This window comes from Gadus morhua, chromosome 17 (genome assembly GCF_902167405.1).
Source record: "Gadus morhua chromosome 17, gadMor3.0, whole genome shotgun sequence".
Lineage (NCBI taxonomy): Eukaryota > Metazoa > Chordata > Actinopteri > Gadiformes > Gadidae > Gadus > Gadus morhua.
In genome coordinates, this window is record NC_044064.1 from 18,461,127 (window position 1) to 18,479,750 (window position 18,624).

The 18,624-nt window shown below is 44.5% G+C and overlaps 1 protein-coding gene across 1 annotated transcript in view; it reads right to left on the reverse strand.

Annotated features, from left to right (window-relative positions):
- The window catches only part of LOC115529717 (inactive dipeptidyl peptidase 10), a 144,338-nt gene extending 127,222 nt beyond the window's left edge, over positions 1-17,116 (reverse strand). Inside the window, exon 1 of the mRNA XM_030338690.1 lies at positions 16,507-17,116. Within this exon, the coding sequence (XP_030194550.1) occupies positions 16,507-16,566 (60 nt within the window). The 5' untranslated portion in view covers positions 16,567-17,116. The remainder of the gene's footprint in view (positions 1-16,506) is intronic.
- Between the last annotated feature and the right edge of the window lie 1,508 nt (positions 17,117-18,624).

An 18,624-nucleotide genomic window follows, 5' to 3' on the forward strand; every position in this document is an offset into this window, starting at 1 on the left:
ATCCAGTAGATTAAATACAGCCTCATATGCAAGTCAGTAGAAGGACATCAGAGAGAGAGAGAGAGAGAGAGAGAGAGAGAGAGAGAGAGAGAGAGAGAGAGAGAGAGAGAGAGAGAGAATACACCTATCAGAAAATGATGGACACAGCTCCTGGAGAAGAGAAGATGTATATAGTGAGCGAGGGATACTATATTCACCCAGAGGAGAGAGAGAGATAGAGGTTCTGCCCAGTGTGGTGTCTCAGCATGGTGGGAGGTGTGGCAGCAGATGGGAACTCTAGACGCTTCTGATCTAGCTTCACTAGGCTGAGGTTCCCTTAACCTCGAGGACAGAAGACTTGAATGAGGAACAGTTGGAAATCAGAATACATTCTCTATGTTACATTTAATCCACAGCCATTTACCCTACAGTACATGTATTACATAGCTGAGTTTAGAGAGAGAGAGAGAGAGAGAGAGAGAGAGAGAGAGAGAGAATACACCTATCAGAAAATGATGGACACAGCTCCTGGAGAAGAGAAGATGTATATAGTGAGCGAGGGATACTATATTCACCCAGAGGAGAGAGAGAGATAGAGGTTCTGCCCAGTGTGGTGTCTCAGCATGGTGGGAGGTGTGGCAGCAGATGGGAACTCTAGACGCTTCTGATCTAGCTTCACTAGGCTGAGGTTCCCTTAACCTCGAGGACAGAAGACTTGAATGAGGAACAGTTGGAAATCAGAATACATTCTCTATGTTACATTTAATCCACAGCCATTTACCCTACAGTACATGTATTACATAGCTGAGTTTAGGATCAGTCAGGTCAAGTTAGGGACTCTTGCTCAAGGATGCCTGCAGGGTAGATCGCAAATATTGGGCTTTAAACCCAGAACCTCAGGGCATGGTGTCAAACAACCGAACCACACTAGACGACCCTGCCTAAGGTGGTCCATGCTTGGCAGATTGACCATCACCAGCTCATAGAATATTTTGCTTCTCCAGGGGTAAGGTGGCAAACCAGTCTTTGATCGCACCAAGCCAGGGACCAAATTCCCAGGATGCAGTGCGGTTACCCGGCAGCAGGCCAGAGCGCTTGAAAACTGCCACAGCACAGCATACTCTGAGATCTGACTTTGGGACGATCTTCGTCATTATTCTTACACCACTGAGGGTGTCATCTGTAAAATAATGTTCTTGTCAAATGTTGATCAGGCACAAGACAAGCCATTGATTTCAGGAAGAATGTTGCTAATCAATCAGCTTTTATGAAGAGCAATTACTGCCAAAAATGATATTTTCCCCAACCCTCACAGGTAGGATGCCTTGTTTGGTAGCATACAGGCTAGCATATCTTGGCTGAGCTTCTCATATTTCTCCTGAGGTCTGTGTGTAATATCGAAACGGTTCCATGTATTTGAGATTGAGACGCCTGCACCTTAGGGCACATGTTCATACGATATAAGACTTAACGTATAAACCTGCATGAGCAGACATGTCTGAGGAGACCAGTAAACAGAAAAAAGAACATGCCAAGAACACACCAATCTGTCGAGCACCACCAGAGGGGAAAGTTACTGGTGGGGAAACTCTTGTCGTTCCGCTGGAAAAGAGGCATACAGGTTTTCCCCCAGTGGTCTTGGACGGACATCTATCAATATTTATCTTTTGGCAAAGTGCTGGAAAGCCCTTGGGTGGTGTTGGTACTGTATGCCTAATTTATGTTTTTACTCATTCCAAATGAATGCATCCGAATCAAATATTTTCTATATATTTTTTCTGTTTACTTTCTCTGCATGTGATGAGGACCTGTTGGTGGTGTGCATGCATGTGTAATCAGGAGAGAGTTGAGCTGAGGTTTTAAAGGTTCCAGCACAACGACTATTTATATATATACTTTATGATCAATGCTAGTCCTGTTCAAAATGAATCAACTATTTCTGAGTAAAACACGGTGTGTCCCGCTTATACAATGTTCATGCTGTAGGGATGTTTCGCTTTTATGTATTATAGCAGGTATTAAGAATAACACTTCTTCTAAAATACCAGAGCATGTCTTAAGATGATGTTTTGCTCAAAGCAGCCACATAAACCATGCAATGAATAATAATCAGGATAGCTTTATTGTCAAGGTCTAAATGATTAGCATAATTGAACAGCCTCGTGCCCTCCAGTTCTGTCCCTGGCCATTCGTCGTCTGACTCTACACAGAAGAGGAGGGAGCAACAATAATGATGGCTACTGTTCCCAGGTCCTCTGAGACCCTTACTTAGGGGCCCGAGGAGGACCTTGGCTTATCCAGGCATGTCCTGCTCTATTGAGGAAAACCTTCAACCCACCGTGGTTTCTAAAGCAAGCGCCGTGGCTTCAAACGCAAGCACACACACCGCCTTGGAAAAGACCCTGGTGCACGGCACCATTCATTGTATCTCCATGTACAGAATTATTCCTCCATCTCAATCTCCCCTTTCTCTCTCTGCTCCTCTCCTGCCTTTATAGTCTTTCCTCTCCCTACCTCTCTCTGCTCTCCTCCCTCAATCCTCGCTCTCTTTGACTCTCTCTACCTTCTCCCTCCATTTCTCTGTCTCCCTCCCAAAAATGTCCACCTCACTCATTTCCTGTTCCTTCATTTATCTCTCTCTCTCTCTCTCTCTCTCTCTCTCTCTCTCTCTCTCTCTCTCTCTCTCTCTCTCTCTCTCTCTCTCTCTCTCTCTCTCTCTCTCTCTCTCTCTCTCTCTCTCTTTCTCTCCCTCCCTCCCACTCTCTGATGTCTCTGGAGAGTTGCTGGATCGATGCTCTGATCTCCTGGCTCAGGTGTCAAAGTGCCTCACCTCTTCCTGCTGACCAACAGTGTGTGTGTACGTATGTGTGTGTGTGCGTGTGTGTGTGTGTGTGTGTGTGTGTGTGTGTGTGTGTGTGTGTGTGTGTTTGTGTGTGTGAGACTGTCATGAAATCTGTTTTATTTAAGTAGCCACACAGTTCGTTAACCATTCCCATAGGGAAATCAGGGGATGTGGGCCTGAGGTATGGGACTGCTTGATAACAGTGTGTGTGTGCGTGTGTGTGTTTGTGTGTGCGCGTGTGTGTGTGTGCGTATACGTGCAAGCTTCAAAAAGGCTTTATTCAGAAGAGCAAATAGTAACTGTGTCCTTTCAGACTTCCAGGTTTTCTGATTCCGAAGGCTCCTCTGGAGCGTTGGCTTTGTGCTCTCCTACAGAAGGGCAGAGGCACGGCGTTCTGATGCTCTGTAAAGGTTTCTCTTCAGGTTTCTCTTTGATGGGTTCCGGTTGTAAGCAGTTGATTTGGTTATTGTGAGGAACGGCATGCTCCATCTTGTCGGGTGCAAAAACATGCCATATTCTATAATCACATGTTGACTTCAGCGTTAGGTCTATGCGGCGGATGTTGGTCCTATCCCAACAGCACGTAGATAAATGCATCATTAAACAATGTTTAATAAATCAGACAGCTTTTTAGGATATGCATCGTTTACAGGTATAATTTTGTAATAATTGGTTTATTCCTCTTTTGCCTAACCCTATCAAAAATAATGTTAGTTACTTCGATGTTGACTGCATGACAAATTATTTCCAAATTAAAGGCAAAAAGAAAACTAAAAACAAAAGCCACGGTTGACATGACTATGACCAAGAAATCTATAGCGATGATTAAACAAGCAGCTTGTGTCCAATGCCAGGTTGCCCTCTAGTGGCCACTCTGTGTCATCACACTGATGGTGACAACCCAAGAGTCGTGACGGGGAAGAACATCTTTTGAGCTGGCCATACACATATCAAGTCAAGTAAGCAAGTAAGCAATTCAGCAAATGCACAGTATCGACTGGACTGTACTGGGTTGTTCCAACTTTTATAATGTATTGTACACATACACACAGTTTACTGTAAAAAAAAACTGTGTGTGTGTGTGTGTGTGTGTGTGTGTGTGTGTGTGTGTGTGTGTGTGTTTGTGGAGTGGATGGATGTGCGTGCCTGTGTGTCTCTACAGAACGCCTGCTTTGGTCCATGAATCATGAATCAGTGAACACATCCTCAAGATGTTCTTCAGCTCTTGGACGGCGAGGGGAAGCAGAAGAGGTTGAGGAGGAGACGGTAAACAAAGCCCAGGTGGAGGAGCTAGGGATGGACATCAGGATGTGAAATGACGCTTCACCACAGCCCCTGAGCCAAGGTAGTCAAGGCATTGAAATGACTACGCCCGGGGGACCCCCATTGGGCCCTTAGACTCACGCAGATGCCCCAGCGTGGGGGCATCTGCGCGAGTGGGGGTTTCAAAACCCCCCACCCTATCCCACCCCACTCCGACACACACATTCCCAAACTCACACACTCACACATACACGAACGCATGCACACACTCCCGTGTGAAGCTCAGTGTTTGGGGAGATGACGTCATAATGAGAAGCAGCTTTGTCACAAGCAGAAAGCGCCACCTTTAGAAGTCATTTGGGGCTTAAATGTCGATACCCTATCCCCTGTCCCCTATCCCCCCCACCCCCCCACCACCACGTTGACTTCAGCTAAGACCCCTCTAATGATAAGTCGCAGAGAGACAATGTCAAGGAACTGGGATTACAATATGCCTATAGTGGCCACACACAGCAGGGGTTAGGCTCAGAGAGAGATAACAGATATGGCGTTCCAGGGGATGGTGGTGGTGGTCTCCAAGGAAGGGGCTGGGAAGGACAAATGACGCAGCGCCCATGGTTTGAAGATCCTGGATTGGATGGTGTCTATTGAAACTGCGTAGGTGGAGGTGGCCTAGTGCGGAGCTTAACTTAATCAATAATGCGAGAGAGAAGGAGTGGGCATGTGTTCGGAGGGAGATAAAACGAGAACGAGACCTTAAAGAGACAGTAATACTCCGGTGAAGGGGGTTGTTCAGTCTGATGAAAATAACATGCTAGCGCTGGTGAGATGACTCTTGTTCTCAGAGTTTTGGTAGTTCGGGGATTAGATATTATTCAGCCCGTATGCAAACGATGCCAAATAAATGTTAAAACACAGTTGTCGCGTCAAATATTTCCTGTCCATACCGTCTTCACCAACATCAAGTGCTGTCCAGCCCGCTGAAACACCAAAAATGTTCCTCTCATCTTGCTTCCGAAGAGCAATCGGCTCCCCACAGATGTCTGGCTCATATCACAATTATGTGTTATAATGTTCTGAAAACTACACTTTGCACGTCCACACAGTGACGTGAGACTAGCAGGCACATTGGGAGAGTGTTTTGGAAAAAGTCCACAATTTTTGGTGGGTGAAATCAAAGAAACGAAAAGGAGTTGACATTAGGGTGGGGTCGGTGGTCTCTCCTCTACTAGACTCACCTGCGACATAAGTCTATAAACCTGAAAAACCTGTGGCCTCTTGGCATCTCAGTGGATAAGTAGCCACTGATAACACATTTTCCTTGTTAAACCGTCTGTTGTTGCAATACGGCTGTGATCTCTAGCTGATGAACAGTATAGACATAAAGCTCCCTGCCATGCTTTTGTCAGAAAATAAATGGTTACATTTCTTTAATATCTGTGGTGTCCTGCTATCACTTTTTTGCCGCACCTAGAGGATATTGCCTGGTACCGATACACCATGTTATTCCAGGGATCAAGCTTACATACAGAACCAGGATTAGATCCTCATTGTAGGCAGACGCCCACTTCCATATTAAAGATTCATACTTCTTGACCTTCATTGACAAACTGCTTCCATCAGCCAATAGGTTGGCTGAGTGCACACCTGAGAGATGGCTGGGCCAAGCCAGCATGTTCTTTATAGCGGAAGCACCTGCAGTGCCTGGTGCAAAAGGTTTTAGCAGTTTAAAATAGGCAGGCTGAATCAATGGGAATCGGTTTAAGATATTTTCCGTGCCAAACCTTGTTGACATCGACTCATATTCCTGACATTGGGAATTTTTAGATGCAGGGGGTCTGTGTGTTGTGTTTGATGGTCTATTTTCAGCTACCAATGCACGCCGTGGGATGGGATAGTATAAATAGAAACAGTGACAGACCCTTTGAAAGTGACACGTCTGTCAAGCAGACACAAAATGATGAATGGGGACAATGTTCAGTGTCACACGGCGGTCAAATGTCAAGCTTTTTTCAGTTTAATTTAGAAGACATGATCTGGGCAGATTGGGCAGATATATATATATATATATATATATATATATATATATATATATATATATATATATTTGCTGCATGACTACAGTCAAACTCCCTTACCTTGTCAATACCTTTGTAGTTAGAAGAAGTAAATCATTTGGTAAATTTTCCTGAGAGAAAATATTTTTTAAAACCTAGAGGGCTGGCTAACCCTAGTAGCAATGCCTTTAACAAAATCTCCCAGACATCCCATCCCCACCTCCAAGCTCGCTAGCAAGGCAGATCCGTTGACCCAGATTCCAGGTTCATGTTTTCTTTTAATTGACGTTTCTGGGCGCTATAAAGTGTAGTGTAACTTATAGCCCTGGTCAAACAGTAGGACAGATGGCAACACTTACACAAGACTCTCCCTATTGAGCACCAGAGATCCAGACCTCTCCATCATGGCACAAGCTAAACTCTTGATCCCAGGCCTGGAGCAAAGTGTGTGTGTCTACTCATGACATACACACAGAAAGCGAGACCCGTGATCTTGCTTTCTGAAAGTCTGAACACACTCGGCATAACCAGGGAGGTTAGCGGCTTAGTTTATCTATTTCAGCCTAGCGTAGCGTTGCGAGGGAGCAAAGCTATACGCTTTTCTATGGCTGTGTGCAGCTTCAATTTATTGTGATGGAGTAACAGCAATAACTCAATTTCTCAATTTGACAAGTGAATCTGTATCCGTGTCTTCTCTCGCTAATTCCGTAATTCTCTCAACGTAGTTTGATATCTTGTTCCATCCTTTTTTCACTTCCCTGCTCCTCCTCACCTCATTAACTGTCCATAGCGACGCGATTACCATACAGTCAGACTCAAGCAGGGCAATATATCTTAATGTTAAATAAGTTAGAGTGATACACCTACCATTGTTGAGATTAATGTCTTTAAATCAACGAGGGATAGAAGGACTTTTGATCTAACATTGGGAATTTCTGGACAGCGCAATTATGTCTGCTCATAAGCAGAACTTTCTCCGATATGCGTCTTACATTATTGGAATAATCTGGAAACAACTTCTCTACACTAGCTGGCTATGTGTTAAGTCATAATACATCCATTTCAGTTCATTTGAAACCGATATATACCCATGTCCTCGTTTGGAAAATTATTATTATTATTTCTTTGTCATATTACCGGGCAACAGATTTTTATCTTCTCAGTGCTGTAAGCTGCCCAGGCTATATGGCTGTTAGTATGTTCTGTTTAGATTTATATCTACTGTGTACAAGAGACTCAAGACTCACTTGTTCAGAGTTCACCTGGACTCCAGTGGCGGCTGGTCAAATTTATTTGAGGGGGGTCTGAACGATTGCATTCCAAACCCCCGTAGGGGGGTCTGGGGGCATCCTCCCCCACAAGAATTTTTTTTTGTGATTTTCACAAACAAACTAAGCATTCTGGTGCATTCTGACAAAATAGTAAAGGCAAAAAAAGAACATTGACTTACAAAGACGAATGGGGCCAGGGAACCAAGTTTTAAGTTAATTAATTTTGTAGAAATCAGCAACATTAAGGGCCCTATCTTGCGTCCGGCGCAAGTGACTTAGTCACTGGCGCATGTGTCGTTGCTAGTTTACAACTGGCGCAGAGCGTTCTTTTCCCACCACCGCCACTCGCCGGTAAATTAGGGATTGATCATGCGCCCCAAGGGGCGTTTCGGCGGAAGGAGGAGGCGTGTTCTGGCGCAAACGGTATTTTGCCGTTTCTGAATACCATTGCGCTACTGACCAGGAAATACCTGGTTTAAAGTCAGTGGCGCGTTGTTCAGATGCTATTTTAAGGGCGCATGCATACATGCGCATGCAATGCATACGGATTGCTTGTGCACCTCGCGCATACACTTTGCTTCTCCCATCTACCTAGCCGCACATTCTTGGTAAATTATTTGGGAACAGCTGATGCAGCGGTAATAAGTTGTACTTTTAAATCAATGCATCTGCAAACACCGTACAGCAAACACATATTTTCTTGACAGAGACATCGTGTAGGCCTACATGCCCATAACTTTTAGGATTGATGAGTATTTGTTCGTGAAAAACATTGTTTTACCGCGAGTGAGTGTTAAAAAGAATGAATGAATGCGGGCAAGCGTGTGTGCTCTGTTTAAACACACGCAAACTAAACACGTAACGCATAATACAATCAATGGCAATGTCTTATACCGCGGGGACACATGCATATTAGGATAGCATACAATACTGATAAGAAACAATGTTTATAATGTACTGCGTATATCATTAAATAGAACCACAGTTACCGCATATCATATAGGCCTACGTTTTCTTTGCCGAAATTTATTTGAGGACTCAGTATTTCTGAAGTTGTGGAAGAAAACCCCTTATTCCATGTGTGAATTAGGCCATATTATTTGGCAATAAACTGAGCCATTTGCAGTTTGAAATTCATGAGCATCTGTCTCATCGGAGACTGCAGACGCGCTGTCAAAATATCAACTCGTCCGATTCAAATGCGCTCATGGCTCTTAAAGGGGATGGGAGCTGGCACTCTCATTGGTTTGTTGGACGTTACGCCCAAACCACAACTACGGGTAACTAGGCTGCTTCAGACCAACCCTTTTGACACTTGCGCCGCGACGCAAGTGTCATTTATCCGCCTGTAAAATAGCGATAGCGCCGTAGAACCGCCCACAAAGCTACTTGCGCTTTGCGCTTCCCACTTGCGTTTCAGACCGTTAAAATAGGGCCCTTAGAGTGCAGATACATCAACAACAACTTTGAATTACACACAAGGTTTCTTCCTCTTCATTAAGGCACAAGCCGTAAATAAAGGAAATTTGTTGAGTGCATTAAAAGGACAAACATCTAGGCTAGTTCATGTTATAACATTGCTAAAACAACAGATGTAATGGTGGCCCAAGAGTTTTGCACGGAACTGTACATGGCTTTTCTGCGGTTGCAGGCTCCTTGCCAGTTTCCAATGGCCTTATATCAAGGTCCTACCTACTAAGTTCAGTAACTCAATTCTTATGGTGTTCACAGATCACCCTGGAGGCTGTTGGACAACTGGGTCTCTCAGAACACAGCTGTAGCTGTGCTGCGGGCAAAGGCTTCTGTAGCCATATAACCGCTCTGCGGTTCCAGACAGCGCATTATGTGCAGCTGGGCCTTGATGTGGTTCCACCTTCCCTGGCCTGTACCAGTCAACCACAGATGTGGCATCGACCTCGAACACACGTGTGCTGTTGTGTCCTCTGTTCAAATCATACACTTCAGTATTTGTCTAGAGTATATGAGCATTTCCTGTATGACTAAATTTTTGTTCTTCGCCTCAGGGAATCCATCCAGAGGCTGTGAGTGACCTGGTGGTGAAGAAACCCAAGTCGGTGGGGAAGACTGGAGTCAAGTCCACACTCTACAGAGCGTATGCTGGTAAGACATTTATTTTGCAATTTGCACTCTGTTAAACTTGCTCATTATGAAAAGATGCATATTAGAATACATCTGTTATCACTACAATATAAAAAAAAAACAGTCACATTTTTATTTGACGTTTCGCCCTTTGATGTCCCACATCCTAGAGGGAATATCCAGCTTGGAGTTGGTACCATCTCAGCTGTGCTGACCTGGAAGATGTCAGCAATGACCTGTTCTTTAAGGCCAGTTGCTACTCTACAACAGTAGATGAAAAACTCATCAATGACTGGAATCTTCCTTGAAGGGCTTGGTGTTGGAATCGCCTCTTGTCCAATCCTCTGTGCTTTGCTCCAATAAAGAATATATTGTGTTGAGGGGCAAAACAGACTCCCAAAACACTTGAAACACTTCTTGAGATGGAAACCGAGTATAATATGTCATGGTCTGATCAGACACACAAAATCTGTTGAGGACAGTTTGTGGCCCCATGGACATTTCTTGGAGCCTTGCCTCCAGCTCAGCAATATACTCCAGGGCATCATCCAGTGCACCTACAAAAAAAGAAGACAAATCAGTCTTCATTACCATTCATTCGTATTCACTCTTTCTTTTTATTGTATTGTTATTCTGTATACTTAACAGTTTATTTATATTTATTATTATTACATTTATTTGTCCTGTTTTCTGTTTTTCTTTTTTATGTATTAACTATAGGTTGAGTGTTGTACATAGAGAGTAAAAACCAAAGTGAAATTCCTCGTTTGTTCGCAAACCTGGCCAATAAAGCTGAATCTGAATTAATATGCAACCCCAGTTTAACAGTACGTCTGATGTTGATTGAATGTTTTAACGTTAACCATGCCATGTTTGGCAAAATTATACAATAGCCCAACAAGTGTTGAACACAAATAACAGACATAACAGCTAGTTAGCACACATCTACTTACCGGCAGGGGGGCGTGTCGCGTAGTCATGTTCCCCGGTACCTCTCCGGTCCGTTTGTGTTTTGTCCTCTCCTTCAGCTTTTCGAGCTGACACCGGTTTATACACGGGTGTTTTTTTCGGGGCTATGGTGTAGCTGTTCCAGTCAAAACGACTAGGAACAGCTCCAGTATTCAGCGTAGCACTCCCGTCGTCATAATCAGCCGCTGAGAAATGCCGACTACAGACCAGTGTACTCCCCTTCTGAATTACGAAATTAACTCCTTCATTCCGTCTGATCGCCACTGCTGTATTGGGTATTATTTGGGAAGTCGTGGAAATGTAAATACGCTTGTTTTTGTTTTGAATTGGCGCATAGAGGTACAAAACAGAAGCTTTTGTTTTTTGACTGCGCCATTGTCAAATATCATCGACTACGCGACACGTTTGTTGAGGGGGGGGGGGAAACACGATTGTAGGGGGGGGGGGGGGGGGCGGGGGGGGGGGGGGACACGTTAGTTGAAGGGGGGGGGGGGCACGCTCGACAACGAGAGTTGGTTTTTATTGAACGCTCGACAACGAGAGTTGGTTTTTATTGAACGGACTTCAACACGGAACAGCTGCACGAAACGATGGTCACGTCACTCTCGGTGACGGTGTCGACAATAATGAACACACAAACAATGTTAATAGAACAACACACAACCACATAACATCCCGAACCCATTAACCACACTTAATCCTAACAACAAAACAAGCTAACAAAAGCCCCATTTGTCAACTGAGAACCCCAATTCCCAGAATCCCCCGCGGCTCCGGAACACGGCGTAGCTTATATTAATCTTTATTATCTGAATGGGAAATGCAATATTTTAGGACAGATACACCATTAAACGTGTTTCTAATGACATTTCTAGCGAGAAATGTACATTTTCCTTACATAATCTTCAGTCAGTGAATGTGTATGATCTTTATTAATCTTTATTATCTGAATGGGAAATGCAATATTTTAGGACCGATTCACCGTTAAACGTGTTTCTAATAACATTTCTAGCGAGATATATACTTTTTACTTGCATAATCTTCAGTCAGTGATTGTGTCTGATCTTTAGTTTTATAGTTATTAGGATTTGATCGGCTCGCTCGCATGTTTCAACGACGTCAGGTTGCTTTCGCTAAACTAGCAGCTCACGTGCTTCCTGCGTTTGTGTTATTAAACTGTTACTTTATGTAACTTTTAATGATATCTTCTTGTTAGAAACACGTATATCTGAGAGCCAACCCAGTCGCCAAAAGCATACCTACGTTGACAGTGTACGTTTCGTGAACACTGGATTACGTCGCATTTCAACATAAAATAGCGTGTTATACACACACACACACACACACACACGCACGCACACGCACAGACACACGCACACAAGCACACACACGCACGCACAGACACAGACACACACACACACACACACACACACACCCACACGCACACACGCACCCGGTGCATTTCGCTGCTAAAACAACAACAAAAAAATATTCCCTCAAATATTATTACTTTCAAAACGTTGGCCAAAATGGCCAATAATATCATTTTTTATTTGGGATGCTTCTAGGACATTTTGGGTGGATTTTGAACGGTATGTGGGGGGCACGTTTTTTGCAGGACCTGGCAACCCTGCGCTGTTGCCCGAGATCTGGATCCACCCCGGCGTGGTGCCGTCTCCTTTTGACCTTTTGACCCCAGACTTCTGGGGGAATAGCTGAATCAATTCATTAGTCAATCAAAATATCTTCCCGGTGGCGTAAGAGGACGAACAAGGTGTCCTTCAACATCTACGCTTCCAGGCGATTGCAACGGTGCCACACATGAGCATATTCGAACATGTTTAATGGTAGTAATTAGCTGTCGAAATTGGAGGCCTTAATCAATACTGAGCAGCTATTGATTTGCTTCCCGATAAAGATTTGTCACAAATGACATGTTATTTAGCATCTACACGTTGAGCTGAGTCCAATGACACCAAGAACGACACTCTAGCTAATGGTAACATGTATTTTACATGGTACACCTAGGTCTAGGACATGATCTCGGTGTAGCAAGAGGCCGAGCTTGATCTCATTGGACTCATGCAGCTTAATGTGTAGATGCTAATTAACATGTAATTTGTCAAAAATCTCCATCGGGAAGCAAATCTATAGCTGGTCATTATTGATAAAGGCCGCCAAAATCGACAGCTAATTACTACCCCGAAACATATTCAAATATGATCATGTGTGGCACTGTTGCAATCGTTTCGAAACGTAGATGTCAAAGGACACCTTGTTTGCTCTGTTGCACCACCGGGAAGATATTTTCATACTTCTAATGGATTGATTCATATTTTAAGGTTCTCGGAGTGAGACTTTAAGTGGCTGCAGCAGAAGTGTTGAGACGAAAGATGATATCAAGAGATTTATAGAATATTCCCATTCACATTATGATTCTTCGTAACAGAATCATAATGTGGTCGTAACATCCGACCAAACATCCTTTACATTCACAGAGCGAAGATTATGAAAGTCCAGGCCCCCCCTTCCTGCACTCGGGGTCCGACCGGGCCAAGTTTCGGTTCATTTTAACATCACCTGTCTTCTGCTCCAATTTGGCCAAAATACGACAAAGGATATTGTGCCATGAGTCTAACGATATCCTTTTTGACATTTTCTTGACACGGTATTGTGATATATTAACTACACTTTTAGATCCGATTGTCTATCACTTTCACTTCAGTTTCACTTTCATTTCACTTCCAGTTGGTGCGGGGCCGGTTGCACCAACTGGGCGTAAGCCTGGTCGTAACTACGCCTGGTCGTAACTTGGCGTTCTAAGTCCAACCTAACCGTTACGCCGGTTGCACCAACTGGGCTTAGCGTTCTTTTCACTAAGACCAGGCGTAAATCCTACGCCTGGTCAGGGGCAGGCGTAGAGTTGAAATTCCAGGCTGTTTCTATAACAATTACAGCCAATCCAATGCAGCTTTACCACCATCCTTGCAACGCTTCGCTAAACTGCATTTCAAAGCACAGCCGGCGATATGATCAGTGTTCACAGATCGACTGCCTGTCGGGAAGATATCGCTGGCCGATTAGTCCGTTCTCAACTTATAATCAGTTGTGAATGTTGTTTTAACTATGTTTATATGTTTTATATAGGCCGACACATTAAACAAATCTCTCCTACAGAACCATTCCCGTCTAAATGCCTGCTCGTCGTAAACCAGACATTACAAATACATATTTTAATTATATTCGTTTGCAGTGTTTTATTGTTAGGCATTAACACAATTGATGAATGACAATGAGTGAACGAATGAATTATTAATTTCGGTGTCCAACAGCATGTCAAGAAAAATAGTAAACAGCTGTTGTCACGAGGTATCCTAGCAACGCGGTGATAGGCGCATACCATGGAACATTCACATGGCCGCGCATGGGCGCAGTTAAGACCAGGCGTAAGTCCCGTTGGTGCAACCGGCGTTAGTTCCATTCTAACGTCAGGTCGTAACTAAGACCTACTTAGCAGTTACGACCAGGCTTTTTTTTATATCATTAATATAATTAATCGGTAAATGTGGGGACGTTTGGACCCCGGAGCACGAGGGCAAAACCACAGTATAGATTGAACTGTAGCGGAGAAACCTGTTGGTGTAGGGAGGACTTGGACTGGGAGTGGTCCAGAACCATGCTGATTGTGTCCAATCCTCTCTGTTACACAAGAGATGAAGAGGAACGAAGAATTACTCCACATTTCAAACTCCACCCCTGCCCCAGAACCACAGCTCCATGCAGAACCCTGCCCAAGCTGCTGCCGGGAAACACAGGCAGTAGATCAGCATCTCATCAGTGGGAACATAATCCATTCGTGTTCAGCTTTATGTCTGAATGTTGGGAGTTTTTGTTATTTTAATTTCATTACAAAAAATGCCCGGTAGGCCCGAGGACAGCATCTGTAGGTGGTTATGTTGGTTAAAGGGTTTCACTCTACCGAGAGGTACAAGAACAAACCAACAAACACCTCATCACTCACACCGCAGACCCTCCTAGAGGCAGCGGCGGTGGCGACCGTGAATTCAGTCTGGAGAGCGATCGTTACGCTGTAGGTATCAATGGTTATCAAGGTGAAGTACGTTCAGTAACCTTGTATGAAGTTATGTCACAGTCGATCGATTGCTGTCATATTACACATCCTTCCAAATTAGTCGATACCTCCTTAGTGTGTTGACCTTCCTCTTCTGCAACACTCCCTTTTGGCTGCTCAGGTATTACAATGGATAAATTGTATGTGTGCTTTACCCACTATGGATATTATATAAACATTATGCAGCTGGTTCCCAGAAGCGAGGTAATTTATAGAAAATGGTCAAAAGCAATGTGCATGTGGATAAGCATGATGGGGAATGGAGCTCAGTCTACAGTCTTTGATATTCTAACGCATTTTACAAAGGTAACAACATAAATTAGCAAATGAGCAGTTTAAAATTGAGTTAGAGAAGCAGCAGGTGATATATATTTGTATTTAAGCACACAGACACGCAAGCACACACTCAGACACAAGCATGCACACACTCATATTTGACTTTCACCCTTCTGTCAATTGTATGTCGAGAAGGAGAGTCGAGGGATTAACCATACTAGAGGTCAAAGGTCACCTCTACAAGACACACTGATGTCATGAGCAGCTGAAGGCAGCTGTTTCATCTTGTTCAATCACGTCACACACACTGTCGCTTCCAATGCCCCTTTCTCTCCCCTCATTATCGATCAACGGCAGAACCATTTTAGATTTCAAAGAAAACCGAGACTGAGGTAAATCGAACATGATGCTGCTATTAATTTGACAGGCACTGCATTCGAGATGAAAGTACACTCTTGTTCGGCCTTAAATCCTGTGTTGATGACGTAAGCAGGAAAGGCTCAGTGGTTTGGGATTAAACTCAATTTTCTGTCAATCTTACCTCGGATAAACAGACTCACATACTTCAACCCGGGGGTAACAGGAATGAGGCAGGATTATAAATCCTACCGATCAATTATACATTGTTAATAGCATATTGGTTAATAGTAGATGTGTTAATAGTACATCCGTTATATCTGCAGCCTAGTAGATGACAATTCATGCAATAGGTGATTCATGGCTGAACATTGAACTTTGCTTTCTGTGGACATGGACTGAAGTCCAAAGAGTGATGCACGTGACGGAGGGGTGGCTGGGGGGAGGGGGGGATGGAAAGGTGCACCACAGTTGCCTCCAGCTATGTATGCACTTTCATTTGTCCCTCAAACCCGTTGGGAGACCACGACAACGTCATGACCAACGTCATGAAGTTGTTTCCAGGCATAGGATAATTGCATTAGGAGATCACAAGACTAGGGTCAATGTAATTGTATATTAAAAGTGTGCAGATGGACCTATTACTTAGATACAGTACCCCTGCAAATAGCCTCGGGACATTTGCAAATGACACACACACAAACACAAGCACACACACACACACACACACACACACACACACACACACACACACACACACACACACACACACACACACACACACACACACACACACACACACACACACACACACACACACACACACACAAACACACCATAACAACAAAGCAACAATAGAGTAAATGAATGGGAGAGTTTGACAGTGAGACTGAATCGAGACTGCAAGACTGCAGTTTCGGCGCATTCTCCTCGGTGTCCCATGAATCATTGATACCATACACTCACAGAGATAGTCCTCAAACTGGAACCACATTTGCACGTGCTGCAATTCAATAATTGATCAGACATGATATACATACATGGCCACTAAACTGATCCAAATGACTGCTTCCACGTGGCTTTCTCACTACAGATTCAAAGACATATTGAACTCTTTTGGTGTATTTTGGTGTAAGTTCCGGGGAGAGCGAAAACTTTGATCCCAGATAAGAAAAGACCGCAAGCCGTGATCTCGCATTCTAGCGCATCAAAGAACAAACACGCCAGTGTTACATGACGCAATGATAGGCAACCCCTTACCTTCTCATCGGCGGAGAACCGCCGTGTGTGACCCGCTCCTGCCCCTGCGCTCTGATTCATCTTTCAGCACCTCGGAAAGCCCCTCCAAACGGAATCCAAAAGCCCTGGGAAAACCAGATCAAACGCAGAGTGCCTTTGGAGTCCGCGCACTCGAGGAATATGTTCTGCAACTATCAAAGTTGTTTAGATGAGAATCAGCTGCATATGTCGCGGGGGACTCGTTTAGACCGGTTCAATACTAAAGTGCGTCTTAACCGCTATGGCATGCGTGGTTTCTCAGCCACTGACGCGCTATGCGTAAAGACGCGCTCTGCCGGTGCGCTGGCTCTGTGAGTGCAGGCGGATGATTCATTCATCCGCGAGAAAATGTCGTATGAAGACGAATTCTGCATCCTCTGCACGAGATGCAGAAACATAGCTGCTTAGCCTACATAGAGCAACGCATTTAAATTAAGGATTCAATGGCGATGTAAATGCAAAAATGAAATGTTAATTGAAACAACATCTCACTACTTATTCAGCAAGGCAATCAAACATTCTCTCTCTCTCACACACACACACACACACACACACACACACACACACACACACACACACACACACACACACACACACACACACACACACACACACACACACACACACACACACACAAACACACACACACACACACACACACACACACACACACACACACACACACACACACACACACACACACACACACTCAGACAGACAGACAGACAGACAGACAGACAGACAGACAGACAGACAGACAGACAGACAGACAGACAGAAAGACAGACTGGTGTGTGCTACAAACAGTCTTAGCTGTTGTCTGTTGATAACTGGTTGATCTGGAGAAAGAGACTCCCTCCTCACCAGATGAACCCCTCATTGAACCCTCTGGTAATTAGGACCAAATCCTTGTTTACTTTCATAATATTTGCACTGTTACCTCATGGTCTAAAGCAGTGGCGCCAGGAACTAGTACACACATTTGTCAAAAGGGGTGCCAGCGTTGGTGGCCAGGTGGCCGCGCCCCCCCCGGCAGCTCCACGTCATCACACTCACATGTCATACCAATGTCATAACATGCTAAGCAGCCTCCCCACTCTAAAGTGGTCCACAACTCTCACACAAATAAGAAACGATCCATATATGCAGCCACAATACATGCAAGCACAATGAATACCTATTTTAAACACGTGCACGTAACATGCACGTAACCACCCATGACATAAAACACCATGGGAAGAAAAACACACAACCGGCATCTGAGATACAGAACATACACATATAGCAGCATCCCAGCCGAGCCTCCTCCCCTGTACTCTCAGGGCAGGGAGGACACTCTACTGAAGTAAGTGTGTGAGGAGATCCAGACCAGCTCTGCAGGGGCATTGCTGGATGTGTTGGAGCAGTATCTGTGTTGGATCTCGCTATAGCTCCAACCATCCTCCATGGGAGCCCAGGCATCAATAAATAAAGCGCTTCCCTTCTGTTGCTCCCATCATACCACGCTTTGAAGAGCAGCGGCTGGTCGCCTGCACCACATGAAAGCGGTTGCACACGCAGTTCTGGAGGGAGACAGAGTGAGGCGGAGAGTGAGAAAAGCCAGTTTAGATCTCGAGAGGAGTTGGGGATCTCAATGTCTCGGTTCATTTAACAAACTTCTAAATGTCACCAGGAAAAGTTCAGGACGAAACGTCTGCTGAGAATGTGTGAGGCAGTGGCGGAAGAGGTGAGTGTGTCTGGGGGGCTCGAGGGGGGGGAGAGAAGCTGTGTGTGACTTGGGGGTTAGGTTGTGACTGTGGAGAGCGTTGTGTGATGTAAGCCGGCTGGCCTCGCATCAGCACACAACATCTAACCCAAGGCCAGCGATGCAAACGCAAAAACACGCAGACGTGCAAGCACGCCCTCACACAAATGCACGCACACACACATGGTAAGGTTTTGCGGTAGCACAGTACAATGGTAGAGTGGTTAAAACAGTCTATCAGAGGATGTGCAGTTTGATCCCTTTTTTCCCCGTGGAGAAGAATCCATAGAGCCATTCCTAATCAATACATATAATACCTAATCATTTAAGACAAGAATAAAAGGATGAGCATTCCTG